Here is a 27,400-nt window from a genome sequence, read left to right as displayed (position 1 = left end):
CTATGAATTCTACAAATTTGACATGCTACGTCATCGTTCTTACATACAATTAAAAACAATGTCGAAAAAATTATCCTTTATTTTTTATACAATAATATAACGCAAGTTTATAACGCAAATGATATCGTGTTATTTGTCTTTTGAAATGTTATCGTCAAAATGTACATTACACAATAAACAACGTAACCCGATCTTGATATTGCCCCTCTTTTCAATCAAGTTTCACATCATTGATAATCAAACAACAGCTGACAGACCGGTTAATTAAAACCAACTACGTATATCGATCGAATCATCCTATTAAGAATGATGAAACAGAAATTCTTTGGACTGTTTTTTAAGCAGGCGGAAAAAGACCAAAAATCGATACTCATGCGTGTTGTTGTGGCGGGGTAATGTCCGCAGAGGCAACAGGTTTCTGGCGTCTTCTACTGCGACAAGTTCTTAAGTAGAATAGCCCTGGTTCTTCAGTACTTCAGGATCTTTCTGACTGCCGCGAAGCACCGCCACTTGTCTGGTAGATAAAATGGTTCGAAAACGTGCGGAAATGGACAATCCCAGCCTGTGACCCTTTGTATCGGAGCTTCCAAATGTAGAAAACACTCTTCCTGCATTGAAAATGTTCTTTTTACTCCTCTTTTATATTCTCATTTAACCATAATTTGCCTTCGAAATTTTATAGATTATTAATCCATTATATTGCATTAGGGTTTTTGGTAAAGTACATGGATTAAATTTTGTTTTCCTTCTGTGAAATTATACAGGGTGGTTGGTAACTGGTGGTACAAACGGAAAGGGGGTGATTCTATGCGAAAAAAGAAGTCGAAAATATAGAATAAAAATTTTTTTTAATTTTTTTTTAATTTTTCCATCGAGACAACGATCTACAGTGAGATCCGTTATAACGAGACGTGATAAAGTGCACGCGTACCGAGCGAAAATTTAAAGTCGATTTTCTCGAAAACAAAGCCTCAAACGAAAAATTTTTATTCTATATTTTCGACTTCTTTTTTCGCGTAGAATCACCTCCTTTCAGCTTGTACCACCAGTTACCAGCCACCCTGTATAATTTCCTATACGGCTGTCACTCCAATTTCTTTGACACAAGTTTTACACTTTGGTCATCGCTAGTTCTAATGATAGGGAAGTATGAATTTAATAAATTTGTTAAATTACTAATATTTATTAACATTTAAGTTAGCAATATGTAATAAATGTATAGCATAGCTAATCGATGTTTCCAATTGTTGTAGATTGTATTTCTGGAGAATATTGTTGGTGGAAAATTTGGAATTACTATATACTTCAAGGAATGCAAGAATTTTAAGTAAACAGTCATAAAAAAATTTCTAATGAAAGGTCTACAAGAGGAAATCGCTATTAGTGAATGAAAAACAAATTTTAGTATTTAGGAAGACTTAAACATCTCCCACGCTTCGTCTAAACAATTTTTCTAATGTGCACATTATTTTAAAAGCAGCCACAATATCTCTATTAAAAAAATTATTGAATTATAGAACTGATAATTCACATAAATCTGAAAGAATGAATTCATCGGAGAAGTGCATTGAATTACGTAAAAATTATACTGATTGCATATATTCCGGAAACTACGTACGGTTAAACTTTTATTTTTAAGAAACGACATTTCGTACGCATCAGTCTAATACAAATGAAGCCTGTAAAAGGAACAATTTGTGAACTTAATTAACCGAATGAGAACAGTTTTACGAAGGTATTTAGATTAATGACAGTTATGAGTATATTTCTCAGTTTTGTCACGTCGAACGACAGACATGATCGTATTATTAGGCGAATGTTTAAATTACAAACGATCGAACTATCCATTTGCTAATTTAGCGCTAGGTATAGGAGTTTTGCAAGGCAGCCGAGGTTTGTACATCTGAGCAAGCTGAAGCGTATCGAACCGTCACGAAGTGTGCGCATGACGTAACAGAAAATACGCGTAATGATATCCTGCCACATTCCAACAATGCATTGAACATGCATCTAATGGATTTTGGCACCGTGCACGCGCTACGTGTAAATAATTTCGTAACTACAATAAAATTCCGTTTATCTATCAACTGTGCCTATACGACCGTTCGATTGGAATTACGTGCAGTTATTTCGCTTAACATGGCTTAATTGCTCTGATATTTGCTCCAACTTCCTTATACGTGCATAATATTTAAATCGATCTATTAGATCGTTTTATAAGGTTTGCCGATTTCTACTAAACTTTAACATTTTGAGTTGAATCGTTAATATTTTTATTGAGCCATTATGAGCTCAATCGTCAACGTAGTCTTTTCCGTTTTGTATCGATTGTTCCATTTGGAAATTAACTTGCGCATCGCAAACTCACACATATATCTACGATTTAGAGTTTAACCAACATTTTTTAATAGAAATTTCCTCCTCGTTTATCAACGCATATCTCATAAATCTGACTTTTAGTTTTGTTCCGTTTGTATATCTATTCCTAGTCTTTCGCTTTTAAAAGTCAGCTATATTAATTTATGAGTTTATTAACCTTTTAAAGTATAAAAGTTCAATATCACGTATCTCACTTTCTATTCAATTTCTAGATTTATTTAATATTTCTTCGTTCGAAAAAATGCTCCACACTTTTATAGAAATTTTCATGCAAGAAGACGATCGTTTGTCGTGTTTGAAAACATAGAGCTTGCGGATAAATCGAATTAATATTTTCAGTTGTCATTATCGTTCTAATTTTCATTTTATGGAATACATACACTTCATAGTGTACAATGACACAAATTTTCACGACACTCTGAATCTTCTTGAAATCTGTGCCTGGTAAGAATGAAATACCAATTAAGATAATAGACACAGCATACGTGGTAAATGGAACTTACGAAACGATCAACAGATTGGCAGTTTACGTTCAAATACTTTTGATTCTTCCTTAGTGTAATCTCTCTTCGTCACAGTTGAACGAGATTTAAGTTGAAATGTGGTAATCAGAGTTTCAATTTCGCTTACGCTGTTATGTCATACCATTTTCGAGGAAACATTTACTTACCTGAACGACTGAAACTATTTCTGCTCCGAAGCCACTCGTTAGCGGCGCTTCATGGGCGATTACCACGCGGCCAGTCTTCTTCACCGACTGTAACATTGTGTATCATTATTAAAGTAAAACGATCGCGTGTAAATCACAGATTGTCTGGTATTAATCTTTCGAAATAATTTCGCACGATTGTAACATTCAGGTAATTACATTCAGAAATAATTCAACAATATATTAGAGTAATGAGAAATTAGTGTTCTGATATTCTAATATATACACGCTAATACCAAAATATCAAAATTATATTATTCCATTTCTGAGTAAGATAAAATACAAGGCAACAGGATATATTAAGGTTTCACAGTTCCCTTATTTATTACACGTACGTGCATAGGGATATTAGGCAGTTTGTAGAGGTTTGATACCTTAATAATACCATTAATCATTATCAAGAGAAAATGAATAATCTGTAAGAGACAATGTAAGATACATAGAAGACCAATTGATCATGTTTATAGAGATAAATTGTTTGATTTTTATAAAATTAACCACTAACCATATATTATAGCTTTAAAATCGACAACTTCCGAATGGCTCATATCGAAATATTTCTTATTTTGAGGAATTCGATGCAATTACTGAGTTCCTACGATTATATATGTAATTTTCGTAATACATTACGATATCAACCCTTGCACAGAAGATAATGTCAAGCAATTTCCACAGTCCCATTCACAATCCCTCGATAGCATACATAATTGAACTAACCCGCTTATATCCCGAACCGTAAGCACGAACATCAATGTCTCTCCTAACACAGCTTGTTATTTCGTCGAAGGATAATCTCATCACTTACTCGAGCAACTCGATCCCTTTCCACACATCTTCGCTGGTATTATAGAAACGTCCAATTATGAAATCAGCAATTAGACATTCATAGTGATTGCAACGGATGGTTCGATCCGTAATGTCGAATATAGACCAACCATGACCACCCACAATCATCCACGCTATTACGTGTCACGGAGGGTAATTCGTTTGGTAGAACAAGCCGTTTCCCAAATCAATTCGTGGATGATTTACGCACCGTCCCATATTGATCGAAGTAGCAATAACTTATACACGGACAGAGCCTGGAGCCCTTAGATCCTAAGAAAAATATATCTACACTAATGATAGCTTCGGATGCAAATAACTACATTAAGAAGACGTTCGTACCACGTTAGATCAAACTATGTATTATACGTGAAAAGAAAATTGAACGTGTTTCTGTTAACTTTTCATTAGTACTGAATCGAAATCGCGCAAAGAAATTCTTGTAAAAACAAAATTTGGTGTTTTAGCATACTTCGTCAAACTTCTAAAACCAGTATATTATCCCTGAGCATGTAATTACAAGGGTGGCGAGCAGAATAAATTACATCGTGTTTTAATCGGTTCGTTAAGGTACAAGAAGTACAGTCTTAACTCTTGTGGACCTTTTCTTGCCGATATGGGCTAATGCCACCAGCGGAGCTGGTTCGCTGCAAGAAAGTTACATTCTATCCAAGATACATTATCCAATCTTTATGAATCCTCTCTCTCCCTCTTTCTCTCTCTCTCTCTCTCTCTCTCCCTCTTAGAACTTGTTTAAATAAACAGAAACTAAATTTCTATATAGCCACTCCAACCATTATCATTTCCATTTCTCACGATCTTCTTAAGCTTCTTAAACTCGTTTAAATAAACAAAAACTAAATTTCCATATAACCACTCTAACCCCTTATCGTTCAGTATTTTTCACGATCAGGCTTCTTTACATTCTACCGCCTGTTAAAATCATGGCTTTCAGAAACCATACGATGCCTTTTATGCTCTGAGTGGATTTTATCCGCTAATAAGGGAATCTCGCGACAAATATCCTGTTCGAATGGCCTTGATGAACATATGAAAGCATGTGAACAATGGCTGCTTTGTTTTATGTGGCCACCGATCCCACGTTTTAGGTTTCGAACTGCGTTTAGCTGTCAATTTGGTAATTGAAATTTGAAAGTTTGGAAAAGATCTTCAAGACTGAAGTTCGATAATTTGGAAAATTGGAAATTTCGGAATTTGATATTCGGCGGTAGAAAAACTCTATGATTCGAAATTTAACGGAGGATCTAAAATCACAAGTTTAAGTATCAAGGAATTTAGAATTAAAGATTTGGAAATCGGAGAATTCGAAATTGAAAGTTTGAAACTCGAGGATCGAAAAATTCGAAATTTGAAAAGGAATTCGAAAGTTTGAAGCTCGAGAATCCAAAGATAGAGAAGCTTTCGATCTGAAGATCGAAAAATTCGAAATCTCGAATTTAAAAGTTAACGAATAACGAGAAAGTACGATAACTTCCCTCTTTGACTTTATCGCAGGGGAATCTCGCGACAAATATCAACGACATCGACGTATCGAAATTACGCGAAACGGGTTTACAATTGCGCTCGCCACCTAGCACGCAGCGGGCTGGTTCACGTGCGAGTTACTGTGTATAATACTGTCACACGTAAGCGGCCGGTGCATACCGTACAATCGGCATATCATTAAACTAAAGATCGATTAGCATAAATCAGCGCGATATTAGCGTCGTTCCGTACTGCGGTGTGCCGTAATTCGGACGAGTGAATGTTGCCTTCTCGTTCGTGTATTCGAATCAACGTGACAACGCGACGTTTAACGTTTCGATGTTAAATGAGTAAGTAAACGTTCGATGAATTTTATTTGAGATTCGGTTGATAACAACAACGATACCGAATAATTTGTGTGAATGAATATTGTCTTTGTTTGAAAATTTCAATCAGCGTGACGACGGGGATATTCAATATTTGCAAGTTAAATAGACAAGTAAATACTTCAAGTGTATTTTGTTTCAAGCAAACGATTCGAACGTTTTAGATATTAATAATAAATAAAGCTATAATCTTGGCAAACATTTGGCAGTTGATTAATACAAACGATGCAATACAGGAAGGTTTCTAATTGTATTAGGTTGTCCGAAAAGTTTGTTTCGTTTTAAAAGGAAATAATAGACGCACAATGTTTTTTGTTTTATATTGGTTTATTGAATTATGCACGAGCATAATAATAGAAATATAACGAAATATATCATACCTAATTCAATAAAATAATATAAAACAGAAATTGTTGTTTATCTATTATCATCTTATGAAATAAAAGAAACTTTTCGGACAACCTAATAGTATTATTAAATAATATTATATCTGCATCTCTTTGTGAAATTATGGAATTCATTAACTGATAATATCAATGAATTAGTTATTATTATTCTTGGTTATTACTATTATCGTTTATGTGCATTTTTGTATAATATAAACCAGAAGACATCGTAAAGTCGAAAGACAAGCGTATTTATTAATTAATAAATTAACAGCTAAACGAACAAACAATGTACAGGTTATAAATTGCTGCGACATAAAGAATTTCTAGGATTTTACAATGTTACGAGTCGAATAAAGCAATGCCAACCAATTCTTTTTTTGTAGAATTTATCAGAATTTATTGCTTCTTTTATTACCAAATTTATTACTATGCAAGAAATTTAATCGGTACAAATAATTTGTAACTCGCTCGTAAAGTTTCGCTAACAATATTCGTGGAATTATGCAAGAGCGCAGTGAACTCGCGTTGAATTTTCGATAGGCGGAGAGAGGCTGTAGAGGAGAGGCTTAATGAGCCGGTAATCGAAGGAGAGAGGCGCTAAAACAGCGACGATCGCGTTGGATTATTCGCGGCGGTACCGATTTCGCAAATAAAAATGGACGTGAACGCGTATATCTACATTTCGCAATTATTTCGTAACGTTCCACAAGAAAGAAAGCAACGGTAACTTTTTTCGACCGATTTCGAAAGATTCGTCTTGAAATCGAGATCTTTCGTTTCCTAATTGAAAAGAAAGTCACCATTTGTAGTTAGGTATCTTCGGATTAAAAGGAAACGGTTAAAAAAAATTAATCGAAATAATATTTCGATGTATAATTACTGTATGCTAATATCGAGGGAACAAAAAATATGTTTTCTACAAGCATAATATCTGACAATAAAATTCTGTAATAGCTTTGGGATACAATGAATCGTTTCTGGTTTCTCTCGAAAGATAAATGTTCCTCGTTTGCACCTTGGTACGTTGATTTCTTTATTTCTTTACCTGTTTAATTATTATTCTTCGCTTCTATGAATATTCACCTTTTGTAGACTGTGCAGGTTTATTCTTTTATGGGAAATTTATACATACATAATAGCACGTAGAATACACATAATATGCTAGAATACATAAAACTTTCATGCAAGTTGCATTCCTTTAACTGTATTCATAAAGATCCGAATTTGCATAAACATTCGCAATTTATTGTTGCATAAAGTAAATTCCGATTACTGTTCGTTGATAATCGTTGAAGTGGTACAAATGTACGATTCGCTCGACGTGTCATTTTCATCCTTAACCTCGTTTAATTCCTGTATCATTGATGCTATACAATCTATTTCTACCACATTATCCAACAGAGGAGAAACAATTTTTTTAAAACACGAACCTTCCTCCGCCAGTTCCGCCAAAAAAAATTATTCGTTAAAAAACGGAACGATTTAAAAGGTCCTGAAACGCAAACCCTCCTGCACAAGTTGCCCAAGTGTAACTGCTTTCCACGAACGAATCGTACGATTAAAATACCGCGTATCTCCCTCTCTCTCTCTCTCTCTTTCTCTCTCTTATATCAACGAAGGACACGAACCCACGTAATAGCCGCGCAAACGTAACAGTCTCACATTTAAACGTAACGCATGCAAACGATCCGGTTGCGTTAAACGCGGTAGAAAAGAAAAAGATGCAAGAAAAGAAAAAAAGGAATAGAAAAGAAAACGTAGCGAATTATAATGACGAAATTACCTTGCAAACGAGTTCCGTGTCCCAAGGCAGGATAGAAACGAGGTCTATCACCTCGCAGGACGCCCCGAGCTCCTCTTGGACAAGATCGGCCACCTCCAACAGTACGTGCACCTGAGTACCCCAGCCCACGAGTGTCACCGCGTCACCTACGTGCAAATCCACACACCTGTAACGCCGCTTGCCTCGTTTCACCTTACGCCTCTCGCAATTGCCCGCCGCGTCCTCTCTATAAGAGTCAGTACGTACACCAGTGTCGCCGGTATCCTGTTTCAGGAGACCGGTCATCGCGTGTGCCACTCCATCGATCGAATAATGAAAGGACGGTCGCGATCGATGAATATTATACGGGGTGCCAGAGATCGTTTTATTCTATAAAACTTTATCAACCTGTATACCGTAGTAAATTTTATTTTATGCAACTTTTGTGCTGGAAATTTTTAATCTTATAACGGGTTACAAAGTGATGCGAATGAAGTAATAGGTTCATAGTAAAATCATTAGAAAACACAAGAGCAAGAAGAGACGTTCAGTTTGTAATCAGCGAAGCCCTTTTCTACAATAATTCACCAACCAATATTTTAGTAAATCGATATATATCATACAGAGACGAACGCACAATAATTATTTCCAAAAATGAATCAACGCGCTCGACTCTCGAGAAGATCAAGAAATGGAACTAACAACGTGTTCTCAAAAATCACTCAAAATAAACTTATTCATAAATTCAAAGCTTTCAGAAAATTCTTAGTTCGTTTGAGTAATTCATGGCCGAACAATTGCCCGTTAAAAAACTTCTCGCTTGTGACCAACACATTGTATACAAACCAATAACCGTTCATTATCGATCATTCGCGCCGAATTAGCAGTTCACGAGCGTGTAACGAATTATTTATCCGGTCAATTAATCGTCGACGATATAGCATAACGACGCCATAAATTCCCTGTCCGCAAACTCGTGAAAGTTTCATCACGATCTTGATTCGATCGTCCATCGATCGTACGAATGTACGAAAAAGAAATAGCGATTTACATTGCGCGCGAGGAATGATCAAACGTGATCCATGGCATTGTTACGCAGTCTCAAAGTGAAACTTGTCCAGAGAAGACTCGTTGCTCCTTCCTGTAACGCTTACCTTCTCTCACAACCTCAGCCTTGCCGATCTCTATCTTGTAATGAGCTGTCGGCACATCGTCGATCGCAGTACGGTACAATATTTTCGGCTCGAACATGATGCAGGGATCCGGTTCCTCTATGCAGCTCAACAAAAGACCTTTCGCCTGTTTCGCTCCGCGGGGCATAACGATCTGAAAAGGACGTTCGGTTACATTTCATTTCTCTCCGTGTACCGGTCGTGCACACGCAATCGCTGATTACGTCCTGGAATTCGGAGAAGAGCGACCTTATCCTGTTCGACGGTCTCTAGATGCCGAGAACGATGTGTAGGTGGAAATTGCGATTTGATTCTTTCGGATGATGTAAGGTGAGTTTGGTGTGTTTTTTCGGTGTGCAGAACGGCCTTGAGGTTTATATGGAAAGGCTGTGGACGGTGGGTACCATATGTTATCGATTTTAACCGCGTTTAGCTGGCAATTTGGCAATTTGAAAACTTTAGAATTTCGAAACACGAAGTTTGACGTTCAAGGACTGGGAAATTGGAAATTTAGGCTCTGGGATTTGAAAATTGGACAACTGGAAAATTGAAAAATTTTAGATATAAAACATGAAAGTGCCGAAGTACTTCGTGTTCGACGATAGTACCCTCAGTTATAATTTGTACTGGTGTTCCTATAAAATTGTTATTTTCTTCTTTAAAGTTCTTTCGATCTACTGCGAGGATGCACCAGGATCTCAGTATTACTTCCGTAGTTTTGTTTAAAGATACGCAATAATTTAACCTTCACTTCGTAAATGAACGTAAGGAACTTTGAAGGTCTAAAGTGAAGGAATTGAATGATTGTGTGATAGGGTACAATCCGTTTTCCTTGGAAATGTCCATCAAACTGTCCCTTCCATTGCGTTAAATCAAATACGCATTAAAATACAAAGCTTTTTTCTCCAAATAATTGAAACCAAGCCAAACTCCATTTATATAAATTTCCATCCAAAATACATATATCAAAATATTTCCATACTATCAAGAAAACAATTTTCTATCTCTCCTTTAAACTTTTTGAAAAGTAATCTATCTTCCGTAAATAAAATATACTCTATCAAATGTTTCTCTTCAATAACTCAACAAAAATAACAGGAGAATGCAGAGTAATGTCGCTTGACTCAGGAGAAATACAAAGTAACGTGCACTTTGGTTAATGAAATTCAAAGTTCGACGAAAATACTGTTTAAAACAGGTGAGCGATAGAATGTATTTGTTTGTTTGAAAAATTCGTAGCATCTTTAACAATTCATAGTCTACAAAATAATCGAATAAAATTGCATACATGGATAATTGTATATTAAAAGGAATTAAGGAAGAATTAATTATCCATTCCCATTCATTATACGTATATTTATTCCAGGTATTATAATATGATTCTTTAAATTATTAATTACGGATTTGAAGAATTTCAAGTAAAAGCTACTCGAAGGAATTTTATGCTGGAAAAAATAAGAAGTTTCTCAAAAAAGAACCACTGGGAAAAGCAATATATACGTTATTTAACAGAATGTTAAACATTTTTTTAATTTCGCTCTGAACTACCCAAACGATTTAATACTATATGCTAGCAACATACGTTTTATTACGTTGCAGGTTTGTTTCCACGGTTGGTGTACTATGTCAAAGCGCGCGACGAAGAGCGTGCGATCTCTCAGCTTCAGGAAATGTCGACGCGATGTTGCGCACTGCTGTTCATGTAATCGAGATGTATAGTGTCGGTAGTGACACGTTAGTGTACGAGGAAAACTTTCCTCATGCATACGTAGATACGTGCGTCGTGCAATATTCATAGAATCTTTTGCAGAAAGTTAAGAGTCAATAGCTATAGAATAGAAGTGAACTCGACAACGAAGGATCTCGTATATATCCTTGAGCATAGAAATCCATTCTGGATGCTCTTCAACTTTTTATAACGTTTCTATTCATTCGTCACCAATTTGTTCCGTGACCGTTTCAATCTGAACGCGATGAATAGCCGGCGATTAAATTTACAAATTATTTAGTTGCGAATTAAATGAGAAGCGTTTTAATAAAAAAGAAAAGAAGTTATTGCCAGGATGATTGTTGAGATAAAGTGGCTAGTTTCTCTCTGTATCATTGATCTATTGTTTTCAATGGATCAATAATTTCGATGGACGATTGTATCTGACAGAGACATCTGTCTAAGAATGAGGAAAGTATTCGTTATCGACGTGAGCTGAAGAACTTTTAATCTACGGGGCATAAAGAGCTTTTTTATCAATAAAAGCTAAAGAACTTTGGCACTAACTCAGCAGTGATAATGTTAATAGTTGCTGGAATTGTTATGGCTATGGATATATGAATAATTATTGCAGACGAAATATAGAATTTTTTATGTGCCTATGATATTTGTGTTAATATTAATTAAATTCTACCTTCCTTTTACCATCATTATGACGTCAATATTCAGCTCTGTTTTATACCTTGTCTGAGATTTAACCTGCGTTAACATCGAAAGTGATATGAATGTAATGATTTATTACAATACAGGCATATGTGAAATCACAAATTTACATTCTATTTGGTGCATATGACATTGTAATGTATATGTATATTTACATATTGAAAACTATTATGTAATTTAATATAATTCGATATAAGAATAATATGATTTGAAGTATTCTATAACTTATTACATTTTGTTATGCTCAATTCTTTGGAACACAAATATACAATAAAACTATAATAGTTAGTAAATTATGAACTATTAATTCGTTCTCTGTAATCAAATTTACCACCATTAAGTTGACAACATTTTTAACCAATCAGCGCCGACCTCCTTCTTTTAATTCGTGTGAACCTCGTAGCAATGATGTTACGCGCGGAATTTTTGGTCGGAAAATGTTGCATAGTTCGTCGCGATTTTATGTGATTTTGATTAAATTTTTAAGTGTGTTAGTGGAATATTGTGTTTCAAGTGCTTCATCTGTGTGCTAAGAAACAACGTATACCTGAATCCAATCAAATTATCAACTACAAGATAAGAATTTGTATCTAATATTCTATAGCCCAACATTTACGCGCCATTAGAGATCATGCTTATGGTACAATGCTTTTGTCGCGCCTTCAAATACCTTTTCATTACTGAATGTTTCTTCGTATTTGCTTAATAATCATTCGAATTTCATAGAAATTTTATTATTAAGTAAGTGTCTGTGGTATCATATTCATAAATCTTCATAAAGTTATATGAATATATTAATGTTGCATAAATGAATTAAAATATAGTAGATATCATAAAATATGTTTTTCCTTGCTATAGTCGTGATAAATCAGATTACAGCTACTATGGATATGTCTTCTGATAAACTAATGTTCTGGCGGATACATCAGAACAATTAAATGTATGAATTCTTATGAGAATACCTGCATCGTTTTTCAGATGTTTCATTCTTCAGAATAACAGTTTGTACTGTAGCGGCCCATGGCCGTAGAAAAAGTTTCAAGTTGAAACGGAAAATTCAAAACTGGATGAGACTCTTATTATTGTGCCTTTGAATATTAATGTTGTTTTGGGTTACGAGGTCTAGATTGTTATTGCTGTTTCATGTAATTTTTAACTAGAGTTACACAAGAAGGTTAACTTTTTATAGTAACGTCCGTTGATATAAATGTATGAACACGCTCCCTATTCTTTCTTCGATTGGTATAGTACCATAATACATCTGACTATTACAAATTCATCTATTCGTTACTTCATTAAATATGCCTACACGTTATAACCACCTCAGTATATTCTTCATACAGAACAGTATAATATGGTATATTACATAGAGTACAATAAAATAGTAGAAAATATCAAGTTATTTTTCTCGTCTATTTTTCGGAACATTCGTTCGTCAGAAAATGCATCCATTGTAACCATAGCTTAATACACCCGATAGTAATAGAAAAAGGCATGTTTCATAATATTTATATTATATTTTAATTCAATATATTTAATACTAACAAATTGTACCTTCAATCCTGGTGTATGAGAGAAATAAGCTTCTGGACTCTGGGAATGGTAGAGTCCTCCATGACCGACAGCGCCACATGGTGTCCGAACTGTCAATTTACCACAATCGAATTCTGCTCCACTTCGGTATCTAAATTTTGCTGCTTCGTTTACCAACTACAGATAGAATAATTTATATTACAAACTAAAATGTTTAAGCATTTCGATGATAGGACTCTTTTCTTTAGAAAAGCGGTTTTTAGCTTGTGAAAATTAGCGATCGAAATTTTTGACAATGTTGATACCTGGTCGAAGGCGGGAAATATGTAATCAGCAAATTGAATTTCTGCGATCGCTGTCACACCAACGGTGGCTAAACCAATTCCAAAGCCAGCGATTCCTTGCTCGCAAAGTGGCGTGTTAAAAACTCGATCATTGCCGAATTCCTTTTGTAAATTCATCGTACAGCGAAATACTCCTCCGAATGCGACATCTTCACCGAAGATCACTAAGTCAGGAAAATTATCAGTGTTCTTCATTGATAAAATGTTTGCACGTAAATGAGGGTAAATATAGTATATAACAATATTTATACTGATATTAATATTGGATAACAGATCTATAGTAATTTACATATTATAACTAGAACCTTATCAACTTAAAAAACTGATACAGAAATTAATTTGTCTTTCTGAAAATTAATATTCTATCTTCACACAGTACTAGTAATTTTTTAAATCAATTAATAGCAACTAGTAAGTAGTGACTAGGATTATTTATAGTGCACGCTTCTTCTAGTAATTTCATTGAGTGTTCAATAAAAGAGGGAGAGAAAATTTTTGAAATTTCATTACCTGCATCAGGGTCATTCTTCAATGCTATTCGAAGTCCATGGTTTATCGCTTGATACATATTCATTTTTTCAGTTTCACCTAGAACGTAATTCTTTTAAAATTATATAGTTACGCATGCCATTACAACTTTACTGTTTTTCTTATTGCCATTCATAATTCAAGTTCTTCATTTATACGTAATACTGAAATATTCTCTCGTGTCTACTTATTTGTCTCATCATTCTTACCAGGAAACGGCAAATGTAATTTAATGCACAACTACTGTAATTAGTAATAAATTAGCGATTCAATTGCTGACATAAAAGCATTACACAGACGTGTATTTTCATCTTTTTACCTACACAAATCAATTTTTTTTCAAAAATTACAATAATATATCTTTCTGAAAATGTCACAAAAATATATTCATTCAACGATTGACAAAAATATATTTACACTCAATGATTAATGAAAAATTGAGACACGGATATAGTCAACGAATCATTTTTTAACAAATCAACATATTTAGCGATAAACAGTCACGTTTTTGTATTTATAAAAACATTTGTTCTCTCTAACTTGTCCCCCTTAGATCTTGTACTTTGCATCTTATTGTATTAAAAACGTAATGTAGAGTATTAGAATGATAAAAAATATGTATTATTACATAGCTAAGAAACAATTGCGCTAAAAAAAATTGCGCGTCTTTAACTGATTGGATCGAAAAAAGTTGCACGTTTAGGAGTTAATCGACTGGTGGTCAAGAATCACAATTAAAATCAATCGTATTTACTCACCAGGAACGATGATGGTTTTGTCGGTATAATACGTGAATTGTATCCACCTGACATGGTCGCGTAACATAGATGATCTTTGCGTGAAATTGAGAATTAGAGACGCGTTTAAACGCGTAGACAGTTTACTAAGTATCATTGCAACGAAATGACGGCTCACGCAGCGTGGCGATAATGTATTCGGTTTAATATGTTATCGTTATTTACATACAATATCGTATTTTAAAACTCGAGCACCCATAGTCGTTTGAATGTTGAATTTCGTAAATAGCCTTGTTCAGTGGTTCACATACTAATGATACTATGTGTCATACATATAAAGATATCACGTGACGCTAGCAGTAGCATGCGAGCTGTAGATATTTCCAAGTTGCTTTAGATAAGTATTCTTATCATGTTACATTTCTCTTTTCTCTATTATCGAATTAGATTTTTCCTTGCGTTTATAACTACAGAGAAGCATTATATGCAGCTGTGTTATGAATACGCAAGTTAGATGTAGGTATGTGCGTATATTATATGTACGCTGTACATGATGTAAGAAATTATTGTAAAAAGTTTATTCCTTATTTTTCTGTATTTAAATGATTTTCATACAATATGTGACTTCTACTTCCTCCAATATTCATAGTGGGATTAGATGAGAGTATAGCCGGTTATCTTGTTTATGGGAAACACTTTTTGATAATGCTTCGATTGTCGTCATAACATAACGTAATACTATTACTGAATCATGTAGAATATTTTCAATTCGAGGTTTCAAAAGTATTCATTTATATATATGAATTTTCCATATAAAAATTGAAATTTGTAGAATAAAAATTCGAATATACGAACTAACATTAACAAAAAGTAGCGTAATTTTAATCAAATTTATGGCAATGGAAACATCATATTGACCTCTGTGTTTTATATAATAGTGTTTGAAAAGTATTTATAAAATTCTTTGAACATTATAAAGTACATATTTCGAACAAAATTTTCGCTTTCATGCGTTAATAGGAAATGTTTCAACAATGTTACATCTTCGTATTAGTTTTCTAAGTTCTCGCCAGATGTCGGATCAAACGCTGAAAACGAGTTCCCATGACAACTAGCTGGCAGGCGTCGCTGGTAAACGTCAAACATACTGATTACGTAGAAATAGTGGGGTTATATTTAGAGGTAATAAACAATTATCGCGAAAAATGGGTCGTACTGATTGGGATCGTATATTATCAGCGGATCCATCGTCACTAACCGACGATGACATGGAGGATCTTTATCCTGCTGTGATCAGTTGCGACGTTGATGAGATTAGTGATATACATAACCTACGAACTTTGATGAAACTATCTCAAGAAATACTGCAATACAAAGACAATCAAGTAAAAATAATCATTTAACATTTTTATTCAACACGAATTGTTCTTCATAGAATATCTCTATTGTTATTTGTGTGATATTTATTCAATAAAATGCACCACTCTTTCTTATTCTTCTATCATGTCTTTCCTTGTCGAATATAGAATAGTATTTATTTAGGTTAATAATTAGTATTCTTGTGTGATATTTTGAAATTTATTTTGTTAATAGGTAGAGTCATTACTTTTAGAATGTGGCGAATTAAAACAAACCATTTCTTCCTTAAAACCTGAACCTGCTAAGCGTAAAAAGAAAGGTAAATCGTGTGTATTCTTTAGTTGAAGTATAATTTTAATCAAGGTTTACTTCATTACTCTATTGCAATGGAAGTATATTATAAAATATGTTTCATTTTATATGATAGAATGGGGTACTTCCGATTCAAAACATGAAACCACCGATGTATCTAAAGTAAGATGTTTCATTAGTAATATAGCAAAGATATAAAAACCTTTTATAAAACTATTCATGTTATTTTGTTTTAAGCACGTAGATGTATCTGAAAGCACTGATTATGACGATGCTTCGCAAGGCAAAAATAAAAAGATTAAAATTCTTATGACAGAATTAGAGGTGAGTTTCAGATGGAACAAAATATTGTTAGAATGTTCTGTTTACATCTTTGTAATTCCATAGACTTTTGAAAGGGACAATTTAGTTTTAAAAGGACGGTTAACCACTTTAACTCAAGAAATGGAAGATGCAACATATAAAATGAATGAAATGACCGAAGAACTAAGTTCTGCACAAATCAAATCTATAGAGTATAAAGGTTATTAAAATGAAAAGTTGTTTAGTTCGTTATAAACAGGTTCAGTTTCATGATCAAACTGCAAGAATGTATTTTTTACAGAAAGAATATTTAACTTAGAACAAGAAAACGCAGCATTAGTGACACAGGTTGAGGAAGTAACAGCTCAGCAGTTAGATAGAGATAAAGCAATAGATGAATTTAGTACACAAATTGATGCTAGAATCAATGAATGGAAGGTATATCGTAGTGTAATTCAACTTTCATTCCCAAAGCTCAGGTTATGATGCTATATGATTAATTTTATTAATTTCTGCTTTTATTGATACGAATTAAAAAATTTCGAAACTGTTTTGATATTCATTTACAATATTATTTTTTTAGTCTTATATTAGAATTTATAAATTTTCTTACTGTATTTCACTATCCTATCAAAATGTTGGTAGTTTAAAGAGTAAACGAAAATCAAACACATTTTTTTATATTATAATTATTTACGTTTACTTGTACTTTGAATAAATGGAAGATTGCATCTGTTGATGCCTATGGGAATTAAAGGATTAAAGTAAGATTATGAAGCTTTTCACACGTTTTAATTCGTTCAAAATTTGTTAGGCAATATTAGATGAAAAAGACGATGAAATTCTGCGATTAAGAGAACATTTGTCTCAGTCTTTCATGCAATCCGTGGCCTCTGTCAAAGAGCAAAATAAATCCGAAATCGTCCACTTGAACGAGCAGATAGATCATCGTGATAAAATTATACTCGAGTTAAAAACAAAATTATCTGAAGCCACCGTTGAAATCAACGAAAGTGCAACTCTCATAGAAAAATTAAAAACAGATGCTCAAAAGTATGTACATAATCGTTTTTAAGGAAATAAAGGTTTTGAATATAATCGATCTGTGGTTACAATTTCATTAATATTTCCTTCAGGACAAAAAAGATCGACAAAAAGAAGGAGCAGAAGGATTTGTTAAAAAAATTACAGGATGCGAACGAGCAGATATCTAATTTGCAAATTAAATTAAATGAAGCGGAGGAAGATGCGGAGTCAAAAAGTGGCAAAGTCAGTTCATTAGATATATTTTATTTAACAAACACTTATATTAGTCTCAGGTCTTTTAAACATTTCATGTTATTTAGTTGTGCGAAGTATTAGGAACGTTGAGGAAATATGAGGACGAAAATCAAGCTTTAACAGACGCTTTGAAGGAAATAAAAAATCTAAAAAGTGAACTGGAGAGTAAGAGTGGGCGTATAACAGATTTAATTAATGTGGTGAACAAATTAGAGATGTTAAACTCGTATCAGGAAATGGAAATTATAACCCTTAGGTAATTGTAAGATCACTGCACCTTTTGAAAGCTTTCATTGCACACATGTTAATAATATGGATTGTAGAGAAAAATTAGGTATACCAGAAGACGAATCGGTTTCCATCGAACACGCTTTAGCAAAACGTAGAGAGCAGGAAAAGAAATTGACGGAACTTCTGCATCAAAATAAATTGCTCGTCGAGGAAAATTTAGAATTAAATTCAGACGTAAGAAGCAAATACTCAATGACGATATTTGTCGATTAAATTAAAATAATTTCTTTTCGATTGTGAATCGAACAATTTTTTTTTTCTTGGATTACCTTAATATTTTAGATAAGGGTGTTAAAATATAAATTATGTAAAAAGTCATCGAAAGAATTAGATGTTTCGGATGCTATTGTAAATGATACTGGCGAATTTTTCCATTCGACCAAACTGGCGGAATCTACACCTACGTGGTATTCGAAATTAAATGTTTCTGAGCTGCAAGAAAATATCCAGTTAGTTATAGAGGAGAACGAAGCCCTTAGAACAGGGATGCATGAAATTTTGGACAGTATCCGAAACCAAGACGGTGAATTTTCGCTACTTTTAATGGTACTTTAATGATGCACAAATTTTTCCTTCTTTCCACGACAAAATTGCTTCTTCATTCTCTATTTCGAATTTCTGTCTTTCATAACACACGTAAACTATTGAACACACGTATACTAATCATGTTTGTAAATTGCGTTTGCCGTATTGTTAAACAGTATTCTTTATTAGTCTTGCTTTTTTATATGTATAAGTTAGATAGATGATTAATCGTTTAATATCGTAGGAAAAAGTAGTGTGGAGATACAGTCTAATACTTTAGAAAGGTTGTTAGAGGCGTTAGATGTGAGACATTTAGCAGGCTGGTATCATCCTGCGATGAGGTTGCAGGAGAATTTGAATGTTGTGCAGGGTAGCAATGCTGAATTGAGAGGCCAACTTAAACAATTAAGGTAAATTTATAATGCTTGTAATGAAGATTCGAAATATCTGGCTTCGTTTTTCAATGAAATTTAATTCAAGTTTCAAGGATAAAATTATTTAAATTGGTTATATAAATAAAGATTGATTTCTGTAATATTTTAATTTTATTCTCTTCTATCTGTTAGAAATATGAGGAAATTTTATAATGAATCACCGAATGTGTTTAATTGAAATGGTATTATTTTCCTCCTATTGCAGTCATAAAACAATTTATTAATGGACCATTGAATGTGTATTAAACTATAATTTACATATCAAAGTCAGCAGACATTTGTTAGATTAATTTTATCCCTCAAACTTCAAATTTAGAATCTTTTATTTTTGGCCGTCCTCTACATTTATAAATATTCTTCTAAATCGTTGCTGTATATTTCACTAATATATGAATCAACGAAATAAACAAATTGCTATTACAAAGTATAAATAATTATAGAAAAGAACTGCAAAGAAAGGATAACATGCTGCGCAAGTTAGTTTTGAATGTACATGGCGATATCGATAAAGTGTACACCGAAGACTCAGACAGCGAAAAAATAACTACGTATCTTACCGAAATGAAGAGATTACAAGAAGCCTATAAAAGCGAGACAGAAGAATGGGAGAAACAAAAGACCTCCTTAACAGAACAAAACGATGAGCTTAAAAACGAAATTGAAAAGTTGAAACATAAGCTCGATGTTTACGAGCAGAGTGCAAAGATATTGGAAGATGGCGAAGATGAGATTCGAAAAGCTTTCGTGATTAAGACCAAAGAATATGTAGAAGCTTCCAGCGAAGTTTTAATTGCAAACAGGAAGAACTTTGCTCTTCAAAAATTGTTGAATAAGGAAACAACGAAAGCTTACCAGACCCAAAAAGAAGCAATTAGAAATGAAAATTATTTAAACAAAGCATTGGCTGACTTTACCAAACACAACAAAATCCTCGAACGCGAGTTATCGATATTGCAGAGCAATTTATTCAATTCTGTTAGTTCAGCCATTTACAATGAATTAAGAGAGAAACACGAAGAATTAAGCATACGTTTTCGTAATGCGATGGAAAATAATTTAGTACTAGGAAATGACAATGAGATAGAAATATTAAAGAAAGAATTGGAATTGATAACTCAAGAAAAAGATCAAGTTGTAGAGTATTTGCAAAAAGAAATTCATAGCAAAAGCGATCAGGATTTAAATTTGACGGAAAAATTGAGAGAAGCCGAGGCTGGAGAACTTTTAGAAAAGCAACGAGCTGATCACGTGACTAGTCTGCATGAAATTTTACAGACTCAATTGTCAAAATGCGAGGAAAATCTTAAAGAAGTGGCCGCTGCTAAGTCTGAATTGCAAGAAGAATTAATTATTCTGCATAAAAGATTATCCAAAGATTTGCACTTTGAGAGGACTCAACAAGTAGATGATAATAAAGTGCAAGAATTAAAAGACAACAATGCAGTTCTTCAGATAGAAATTGAAAATCTGAAGAAACAACTACAGATTGCTCAAGAGGAAGCTAAGCAGCAATATTCGTTGAATTCGTTAAAAACGATGGAATTGGACAATCTCAGGCATCACATATTAAATTTGCAAGCTGTTAGTGAAGACAAAGCGACAATTTCGAGACTGGACTTTGAGTTGGCGAATAAAAATTTGTTAGAGATGGAGTTGAATACGCGGAAAGTTAGATTGGAGAATGAGGTGTCGTATTTGCAGGAAGAACTTGATAAATCGAGGACAACTTGCGAAGGATTGCGCACTTACGTGCAGGATTGTCGAAAACAATGCGATAATCGTTGCAGGTGAAATTGTTTTCCATAAACTTCCGACCTCCTCTGACGACATGAATGAATTTTGCATTAAGAAATTAAGTAAACATTTCAGAATTTTTAATATATAAATTGACAATTGTTTAAAATTTGAATTATAAATTAGTAAATTAGAATTACACTAAAAATAAATCTTCGAATTCCTTAATACATACATAAATTAGAAGTTAAACTTAAATACTGGAATTATAGAATTAATTATAATTTTAAATATATAGGTAAGTTAGAAATTGGAATTTTTAACGAAGTATATTTTGAAATATAAGATTGTTGCTGGAGAAGATTTTGTTTTAGCATTTCTATTATAGAGAATTATTTTCTATTATATCTCATGATATACAGGTATTCAATTAATAAGAATTTTTTTGCAGAATGTATATAGAAGTGATAGGGTTTCTGCAAAATCAGTACGCAGGCTCCACTTCGATTAGCGCTTTAGATAGAGTAATTTCGTTATCGATGAAACTCAAAGACGAACGTCAGAATATCGATTCGGATATGAAAAAAGCGAAAGAGTGCCATGAGAATGCTAAGCAGCAACAGGAAACATTAACTAGTCGCTTACAAATCGTTGAAAGTTTGAAAGATATGCTAGAACAGCAGATTGGAAGCAACAGTGTCCAAGATATTATGCAACGATTTTCAGAATATTCGCAGTATACTCTGAACGTACGTGTTTTTATCAAATTGTTTAGCAAAATGTTTTTTCTGTTAATGGCCACGTATTCTTTTTAATATTCTTCTGTCTCCACGTTTCCTTATTTCTGTATTCGATGTGTACTTTATTCTGTATATACTTTAAACAAATTTTCTTTAATCTATTCTAAAAACTCGATTGATTCGATTAATTAATTTAAACATAAGTAGAGTCATAAGAATTTACAAACTTTTTAATTTATTAATCATTGAAAATAATTGCATTCTGTCGTATTTTGTTTTTTATTATCTTCCTTCGTTGATTTTTATTTTGGATTTATTTCAAGTCAGATGGTTTGCTTTAAATTAACAATTAACGATTGATCAGGACTTTAAGTGCAAACGAAAGATAACACAACTAGAGTACGAGATCCAAATAGCCAACAACAAATTCATGGAATACGAATCGGTCATAACCGAAATGGAGCACGAGATGATACAGATCCAGAGAGCATGGAGCAAAGGCCAAGATCAACGATCCAAAACCAATACGAATGACCCAACGAGCCCAATGTTACCAGAAAACAAGCATGCGTCGATTCAAGCAATCGTAGAGACGAAACCAAGAGAAATGCAAACAGATCCCTACACTTGTTGCTTGGACAAGAAACAAACGAACGATATTGAAGTTCAGACCACTTTTTCCAAAGAAAGTGATCCGGAAGATGGAAAATTTAAGGAGAAAGTAAAAGAAACGGCGAAAGAGCCAACGAAAGAAACGTCGAAAGAAATGGAAGTCGAAGAAAAAAAGGAAGAAGCGATTCATTCTAAAGAAGATACACGATATAAAGAAACGATAAAAACGACGAAGGAAATGATAGGAGAAAAAATAGACGTAGAACACGGAGAAAAAGCAGAGAAAGACGCGATAGAAAGAAAAGGTGATCAGGAAATGTCGTTACTTCGAGAACAATTGGATCAAGCTCTGAAGCTCAGCTCCGAACGTTCCTCCGCTTTAATCAAGTACGAATTACAGATAGCAGAGTGTCAGGCGAAGGTGGACTCGTTGAACGAGATAATAAAAAGCAAAGACCTAGCATTGGCGCAGAAAGAGAAAATAATTGAAGAATACAAGCTTTCGCCTCGTGTACAACGCCCTACCACTGACTGTAGTGAGAAGCTTGCTTTGAAGTCGACGATAAACAGCTTGCAAAAGCTTGTCAGTCAAAAGGAGGAGACCATAGGCAGATATCAAAACCTGTTGAAAGAAGACAGAGACGAGCACAGTAAGGCTGCAGCTCGTCTACAAGAAGAAATCAGAAGTTTGCAGAGTCGTATTCTATCTATGCAAAGCGATACTCAAAGAATTCAACAGAGGCAAGATGATAGGAGAGACGAGCCAGAGAAATTGATTGAAAAAGTACAAGTAGCTGAGTCGAAAATTGATGATATAAGAAATATCGTTATGCAGACGGAAGAGGTTGCTAGGTTGAAAGAGAAGGTTTCTACTTTGGAGGCAGATTTGTGTATAACTAAAGAACTGAGCGATCGTTGGCATCGGTTGGCCGAGGAAAGGCTGAATCATGTGGATCGTACGAGGGAAAGGTATCGTTGTAGGTAGAAAGGATATAGTGAGGTCGGAAAATTAGCAGTTAAAGGTCTACGCGTTTTGATTCCATTATTAGCCGAGAAACCAATTAGAATTTGATTGAAATCGCTTTTTCTGGGAGATTACTGGACTGCGGATTTTTGGAAAGATGAAAGCTATCTAAGAATTATGACGAGTACTCAAGTTTGAACATTTTATATATTTTTATATGTTATATGCATTAAGTGGATTTGTGCATCTTTAAATTTACCCACGAATGCATAAAAATCCAAAGTTTAGCGACTATAGTAAATAGTTCAGCGACTATAGTAAATACTTATAGTAAATAAGTATCGTTTTTAGTAAAAAAAAGGATTCATATTCGTTGGAAAGTTTGCGGTAGTGAGATTAGATCCACAAAAACATGTAAAATTCAACAGCATTTGTACTGATAACTAAAAATTAGGATAGCTAAAATTGTGCGGATGTACCTAGTTTGTGTGTTCATGCATTGTTTCGGCCATTCTTGACCCAATCGTATCTTTCTATCTTTACAAAGCTTCTTGCTTTTGTGGAAGATACATAAAAAATTGTTGTTAATATTCAATTTTGTACTGAAGTTTCTCTTGGAACATTGAACGTCTTTTTGCTCGTCAAAACGAGAATGAGAATGAAACATAGAAATTCAAAGACTATAACCAAAGTTGAAGCTTTAATTTACGACCACACTATATCTATCGTTTCTATTTAATATGTCGTTAGTTGAAAAAGACAATCAGATGTTGAACTATCGCTTTTTATTAGACTAGAAGAACAGCATAAAAGCGAGTTAGAGAGCTATCTCGGAGAATTGGCAAAATGGCAATCAGAAACGGACACGTTACGAAAACAATTATGTGAAAATCGTATGATGGTCACGAAAGGAAATATGTCTTTGATGAAAGAGATGCAAGAGAAAGATGATAAGATAAATCAGCTTAGTTTTGCGTGTCAGGAGCTGCAGGTACCATAGATTCTTCACGGTCTTTGGAAATTTATATTAAATGTTATTTTATTACGTATATTTGATTACTTTCTTTTTTTCTCGACGAAGAACGAAGTTGAATTAATGGGATCTGCTACTCGATCACGGCAAGCGATAACTCATGGCGAGTCAGAGTTGAAGATACACGAAATTACACAGAGTCACGATAATTTACAGCAACAGGATCATACGGATACAGTGAGGAAACAGTTGCAGTCGTTGTTGGAAAAGGAGAAAATGTATAAGAACGAAATTTCTGATTTGAAGCAACAACTTAGTCGCAGGTATTTTTGTGATAGGCGAAAAGTGAGAAAACAGAACGTATAATGTATTAATATAGTAAATTCGATTCCCAATGGATACAGAAATATTTTTCATGATTTTTATTAGAAGATATGGGTCATAGATAGAAGTCATATAGGACCTTTTTAAATTAAATTTTAGATATAACGTTCGTCTTTGAAAGCCCATAGGTTGCGCTCAAAAAATTAATAAATAGACTGCAGTCGTTTATGCAAATTCATATTTTTGCGAGTAGATCCGAAGGAGTAGGTCCATCGTGATATTTTTTTATAAAGTCCCTTCAAATCTCTATTCTTAGGGTATTTTTATCTGGAAATTTATGTGGATACTGAAACTTTGAACTAATAGGTTTGTATATTAAATGCACAATATGTGCGTTCTGTGAATCCTTGGGCATTTAAATTTTCCATGAATACATAAAAATTTGCAGTCTACTAATAAATGAGTTTTTGGACCAATCTACCAATTATTAATGAAAATAGAATCCTCTGTATAACACAAAATTTATTTGTTTTAATTTTGATACGATTTGTTTTATTTTTTTTTCTTTTTTTATTTGTATATTCGAATGAAAATACAAGAGACAGGAGGAACCCTTTAACCATAATCGTCCTTGAATTACCCTCTCTAATTACCTTCGTCATAGATATATGGCCGTAAAGGCACAAGAAAAGAAAACCTCGCAGCGCGAAATTCTGCTTGAACGTAAAGTAAAGTCCTTGGAAGAAGAACTCGAGAAAGCTCGAGTGCAGTTAGACAGAGAATATTTAGCTCAGGAAGCGAAGAAAGCCAAGGTACACTTACTTCAACAATTTTACATCTAACTGGTATAAATGTACCTCATTAGTAATATGTACAAAAATTCCAAAATATATCGCGTAGACAGCGGAAGAGCTATCGTTGTGGGAAAAGCAGAAGAAGTGGCAACAAACTGCCGAAAAGTTGAAAGAGAAGCTCAAAGAAAAAACGGAGGAACACTCGAAATTACTCACGAATTACGAGAAACTTCGATCGGTGGTTTCGTGCATGGAAAGGGAAAAATGGTATTTAAAAAACAAATTGAAATCAGAAGGTCATACAGCAGCTGGAAATCTATCAGCTCGACCAATAACTGCTCGACAAAATATAATGGGAGATCTTCAGAAAGAGTGCGAAACTTTACGCGAACGTGTCAAAGAATTGTCCGACAGGTTGGAGAACGAAGATAACGAGAAGCTTTTGCACAAAATCGAAGAGCAAAGAGCACGTATTGCTGCTTTAGAGACAATTTCTCAGGTCTGTTTCTTTGTTTGCAGCCTTCTGATTCGGTGTTGAGTTGTTTCTTTATGTTTATCGATGTTTTGTAGGGTAACAGCTATGTTGTTAGTCAGTTAGAGAAATTGGAAATGACTAAAGATATTTTGGAGAAAATGAACTTGGCGTTGGAAGCCGAGAACTTCGAGCTTCGACTCGAATTGGAAAAGGCGAACGCGGACACGCCTAGGTTGAGGGAGAAGGTTGAACACTTAGAAAAGTAGGTTTAGTAATGCGTTTTTAATTAAATATTTTATTGTAAGTGTATTGTAAGTTAAGGTTTATGAATCTGGATCTGACATTTTGAATTAATTGGAATATTTATCGTATTATTTTTTTTTTTAACAATTACACTGCTTTGCACATTCCAATATTTAAAATATAATATTGTCTATTTTATATTCTACAAAAAATGTATTTTTAATGGATCAACAACAAGTTAGGGAACGATGATAAATTATTAGATTTTCTATTAGACACTGCGACATTTTTTAGTCGAAGCACTTAGTTGTTTACGATGATTAAAAAAAAATAATATTTTGTTCTACAGTTTATGCTTCATTATTCATATATTTCAAAATGAAATTAAATAAAAATTCTATTTTTAAGGGATAATTATAAGTGAAGCAACGATATTAAAATAGCTGCTTTATTCTACAACTTATCATTCATATATAGATACATAGAGCTACTGAAAGTAGAAAAATCGTCAGATTCGACTCCAAGATCGTCGGACAAAGATTTACAAGACGACGGTACTAAACAATCCATCTTGAAGATGGAAAAAACGATCTTTACGTTGAAAAGAATCATCGAGAAGCTTCAAGTAGAAAACAGACGTCTGAGGCTTGGCTCAAAAACGAATCATATACATCAGGCAGGGGAACAATTCTTTAATTTCATATCTTTATCCCATGTTTACGTTTAATTTCATCACTAACGATTTATCGATTTCGCGTGTAGGGCAAATTGTTAAATAGCAAAAGCGAAACAGCGTTGAAAAATAATTACGAGGAAGCGCAGAAGCGAATCGTGGCGTTAGAAACAGATTTGCAATTGGCCGAGCGAAGGGTAGCTGCGTTCGAAAAGGTGCAAAAGGAGGAGGATAACGGGGAGATAAAGACATTGAGGGAGCAATTGTACCACAAGTCTGAACTCCTAGACAAAGTGAAACATTTATTATCGAGAGCAGCCATGAACGAGAAATCTCTTCGACAACGTGTAAATATACATTTTATACGCATAAGAGAAAGGAAAAATTAATTCGAGATGAAAAGAAAATAAATACAAAGAAAGAAAACAATACAATATGAAGAAACTTACGAATAATTTTCAGGTACAACAACTAGAATCAAAACAGACATTGTCTACGATACCAGAGTGCCATGTAATTCCTCCTATTCCGGAGTAAGCAACGTCTGGTGAGTAAATTGCACTTGTAATAATTCGTTTTATTTATCGAAGATCGTGCGGACAGCAGTTAAAATATTAAAAATCGTCAAGTACCGTCCTGTTTCTTTTGTTTGTGACAGAACGTGATTTTAAAAGTACATATTT

General features: G+C 33.8%; 2 protein-coding genes across 2 annotated transcripts in view; one reads left to right on the top strand and one right to left on the bottom strand.

Moving 5' to 3' along the window:
* Positions 1–59: 59 nt before the first annotated feature.
* On the bottom strand, positions 60–14,988 carry BckdhB (Branched chain keto acid dehydrogenase E1 subunit beta). The gene is made up of 8 exons (XM_069117434.1): positions 14,702–14,988; positions 13,926–14,003; positions 13,377–13,579; positions 13,093–13,248; positions 9,090–9,261; positions 7,957–8,102; positions 3,050–3,136; positions 60–608 (listed from the first exon to the last, which is right to left on the bottom strand). Exons 1-8 carry the CDS (start codon positions 14,835–14,837, stop codon positions 468–470), a joined length of 1,119 nt encoding a protein of 372 aa, XP_068973535.1. The 5' UTR covers positions 14,838–14,988; the 3' UTR covers positions 60–467.
* A 73-nt stretch (positions 14,989–15,061) lies between these two features.
* Positions 15,062–27,400, top strand: part of Cep290 (Centrosomal protein 290kDa) — a 170,864-nt gene continuing 158,525 nt past the window's right edge. The window contains exons 1-24 of the mRNA XM_069117405.1: positions 15,062–15,200; positions 15,735–16,065; positions 16,274–16,358; positions 16,467–16,513; positions 16,589–16,675; positions 16,739–16,874; positions 16,956–17,092; positions 17,469–17,707; positions 17,791–17,923; positions 18,001–18,191; positions 18,259–18,400; positions 18,509–18,749; positions 18,996–19,161; positions 19,626–20,972; positions 21,371–21,668; positions 22,024–23,240; positions 24,028–24,226; positions 24,317–24,531; positions 25,197–25,344; positions 25,433–25,825; positions 25,897–26,063; positions 26,522–26,720; positions 26,807–27,064; positions 27,180–27,264. Of these exons, the coding sequence (XP_068973506.1) occupies positions 15,886–16,065; positions 16,274–16,358; positions 16,467–16,513; positions 16,589–16,675; positions 16,739–16,874; positions 16,956–17,092; positions 17,469–17,707; positions 17,791–17,923; positions 18,001–18,191; positions 18,259–18,400; positions 18,509–18,749; positions 18,996–19,161; positions 19,626–20,972; positions 21,371–21,668; positions 22,024–23,240; positions 24,028–24,226; positions 24,317–24,531; positions 25,197–25,344; positions 25,433–25,825; positions 25,897–26,063; positions 26,522–26,720; positions 26,807–27,064; positions 27,180–27,254 (6,300 nt within the window). The 5' untranslated portion in view covers positions 15,062–15,200; positions 15,735–15,885 and the 3' untranslated portion in view covers positions 27,255–27,264. The remainder of the gene's footprint in view (positions 15,201–15,734; positions 16,066–16,273; positions 16,359–16,466; positions 16,514–16,588; positions 16,676–16,738; positions 16,875–16,955; positions 17,093–17,468; positions 17,708–17,790; positions 17,924–18,000; positions 18,192–18,258; positions 18,401–18,508; positions 18,750–18,995; positions 19,162–19,625; positions 20,973–21,370; positions 21,669–22,023; positions 23,241–24,027; positions 24,227–24,316; positions 24,532–25,196; positions 25,345–25,432; positions 25,826–25,896; positions 26,064–26,521; positions 26,721–26,806; positions 27,065–27,179; positions 27,265–27,400) is intronic.

Source organism: Bombus flavifrons, chromosome 7, assembly GCF_040668555.2.
Source record: "Bombus flavifrons isolate JBK064 chromosome 7, iyBomFlav1_principal, whole genome shotgun sequence".
Lineage (NCBI taxonomy): Eukaryota > Metazoa > Arthropoda > Insecta > Hymenoptera > Apidae > Bombus > Bombus flavifrons.
Note: the sequence above shows the minus strand (reverse complement) of the source record. Positions and strands in the feature narration are given on the sequence as shown.

What these genes read in the sequence shown, in the direction of transcription:
- BckdhB (XM_069117434.1), bottom strand. Translation starts at nt 14,837, where the DNA reads ATGATACTTAGTAAACTGTCTACGCGTTTAAACGCGTCTCTAATTCTC. An exon ending in TATTTCCCGCCTTCGACCAG is followed by an intron (nt 13,249 to 13,376) that starts GTATCAACATTG and finishes TTCTATCTGTAG; the next exon opens with TTGGTAAACGAAGCAGCAAA. An exon ending in CTCATACACCAGGATTGAAG is followed by an intron (nt 9,262 to 13,092) that starts GTACAATTTGTT and finishes CGTCCTTTTCAG; the next exon opens with ATCGTTATGCCCCGCGGAGC.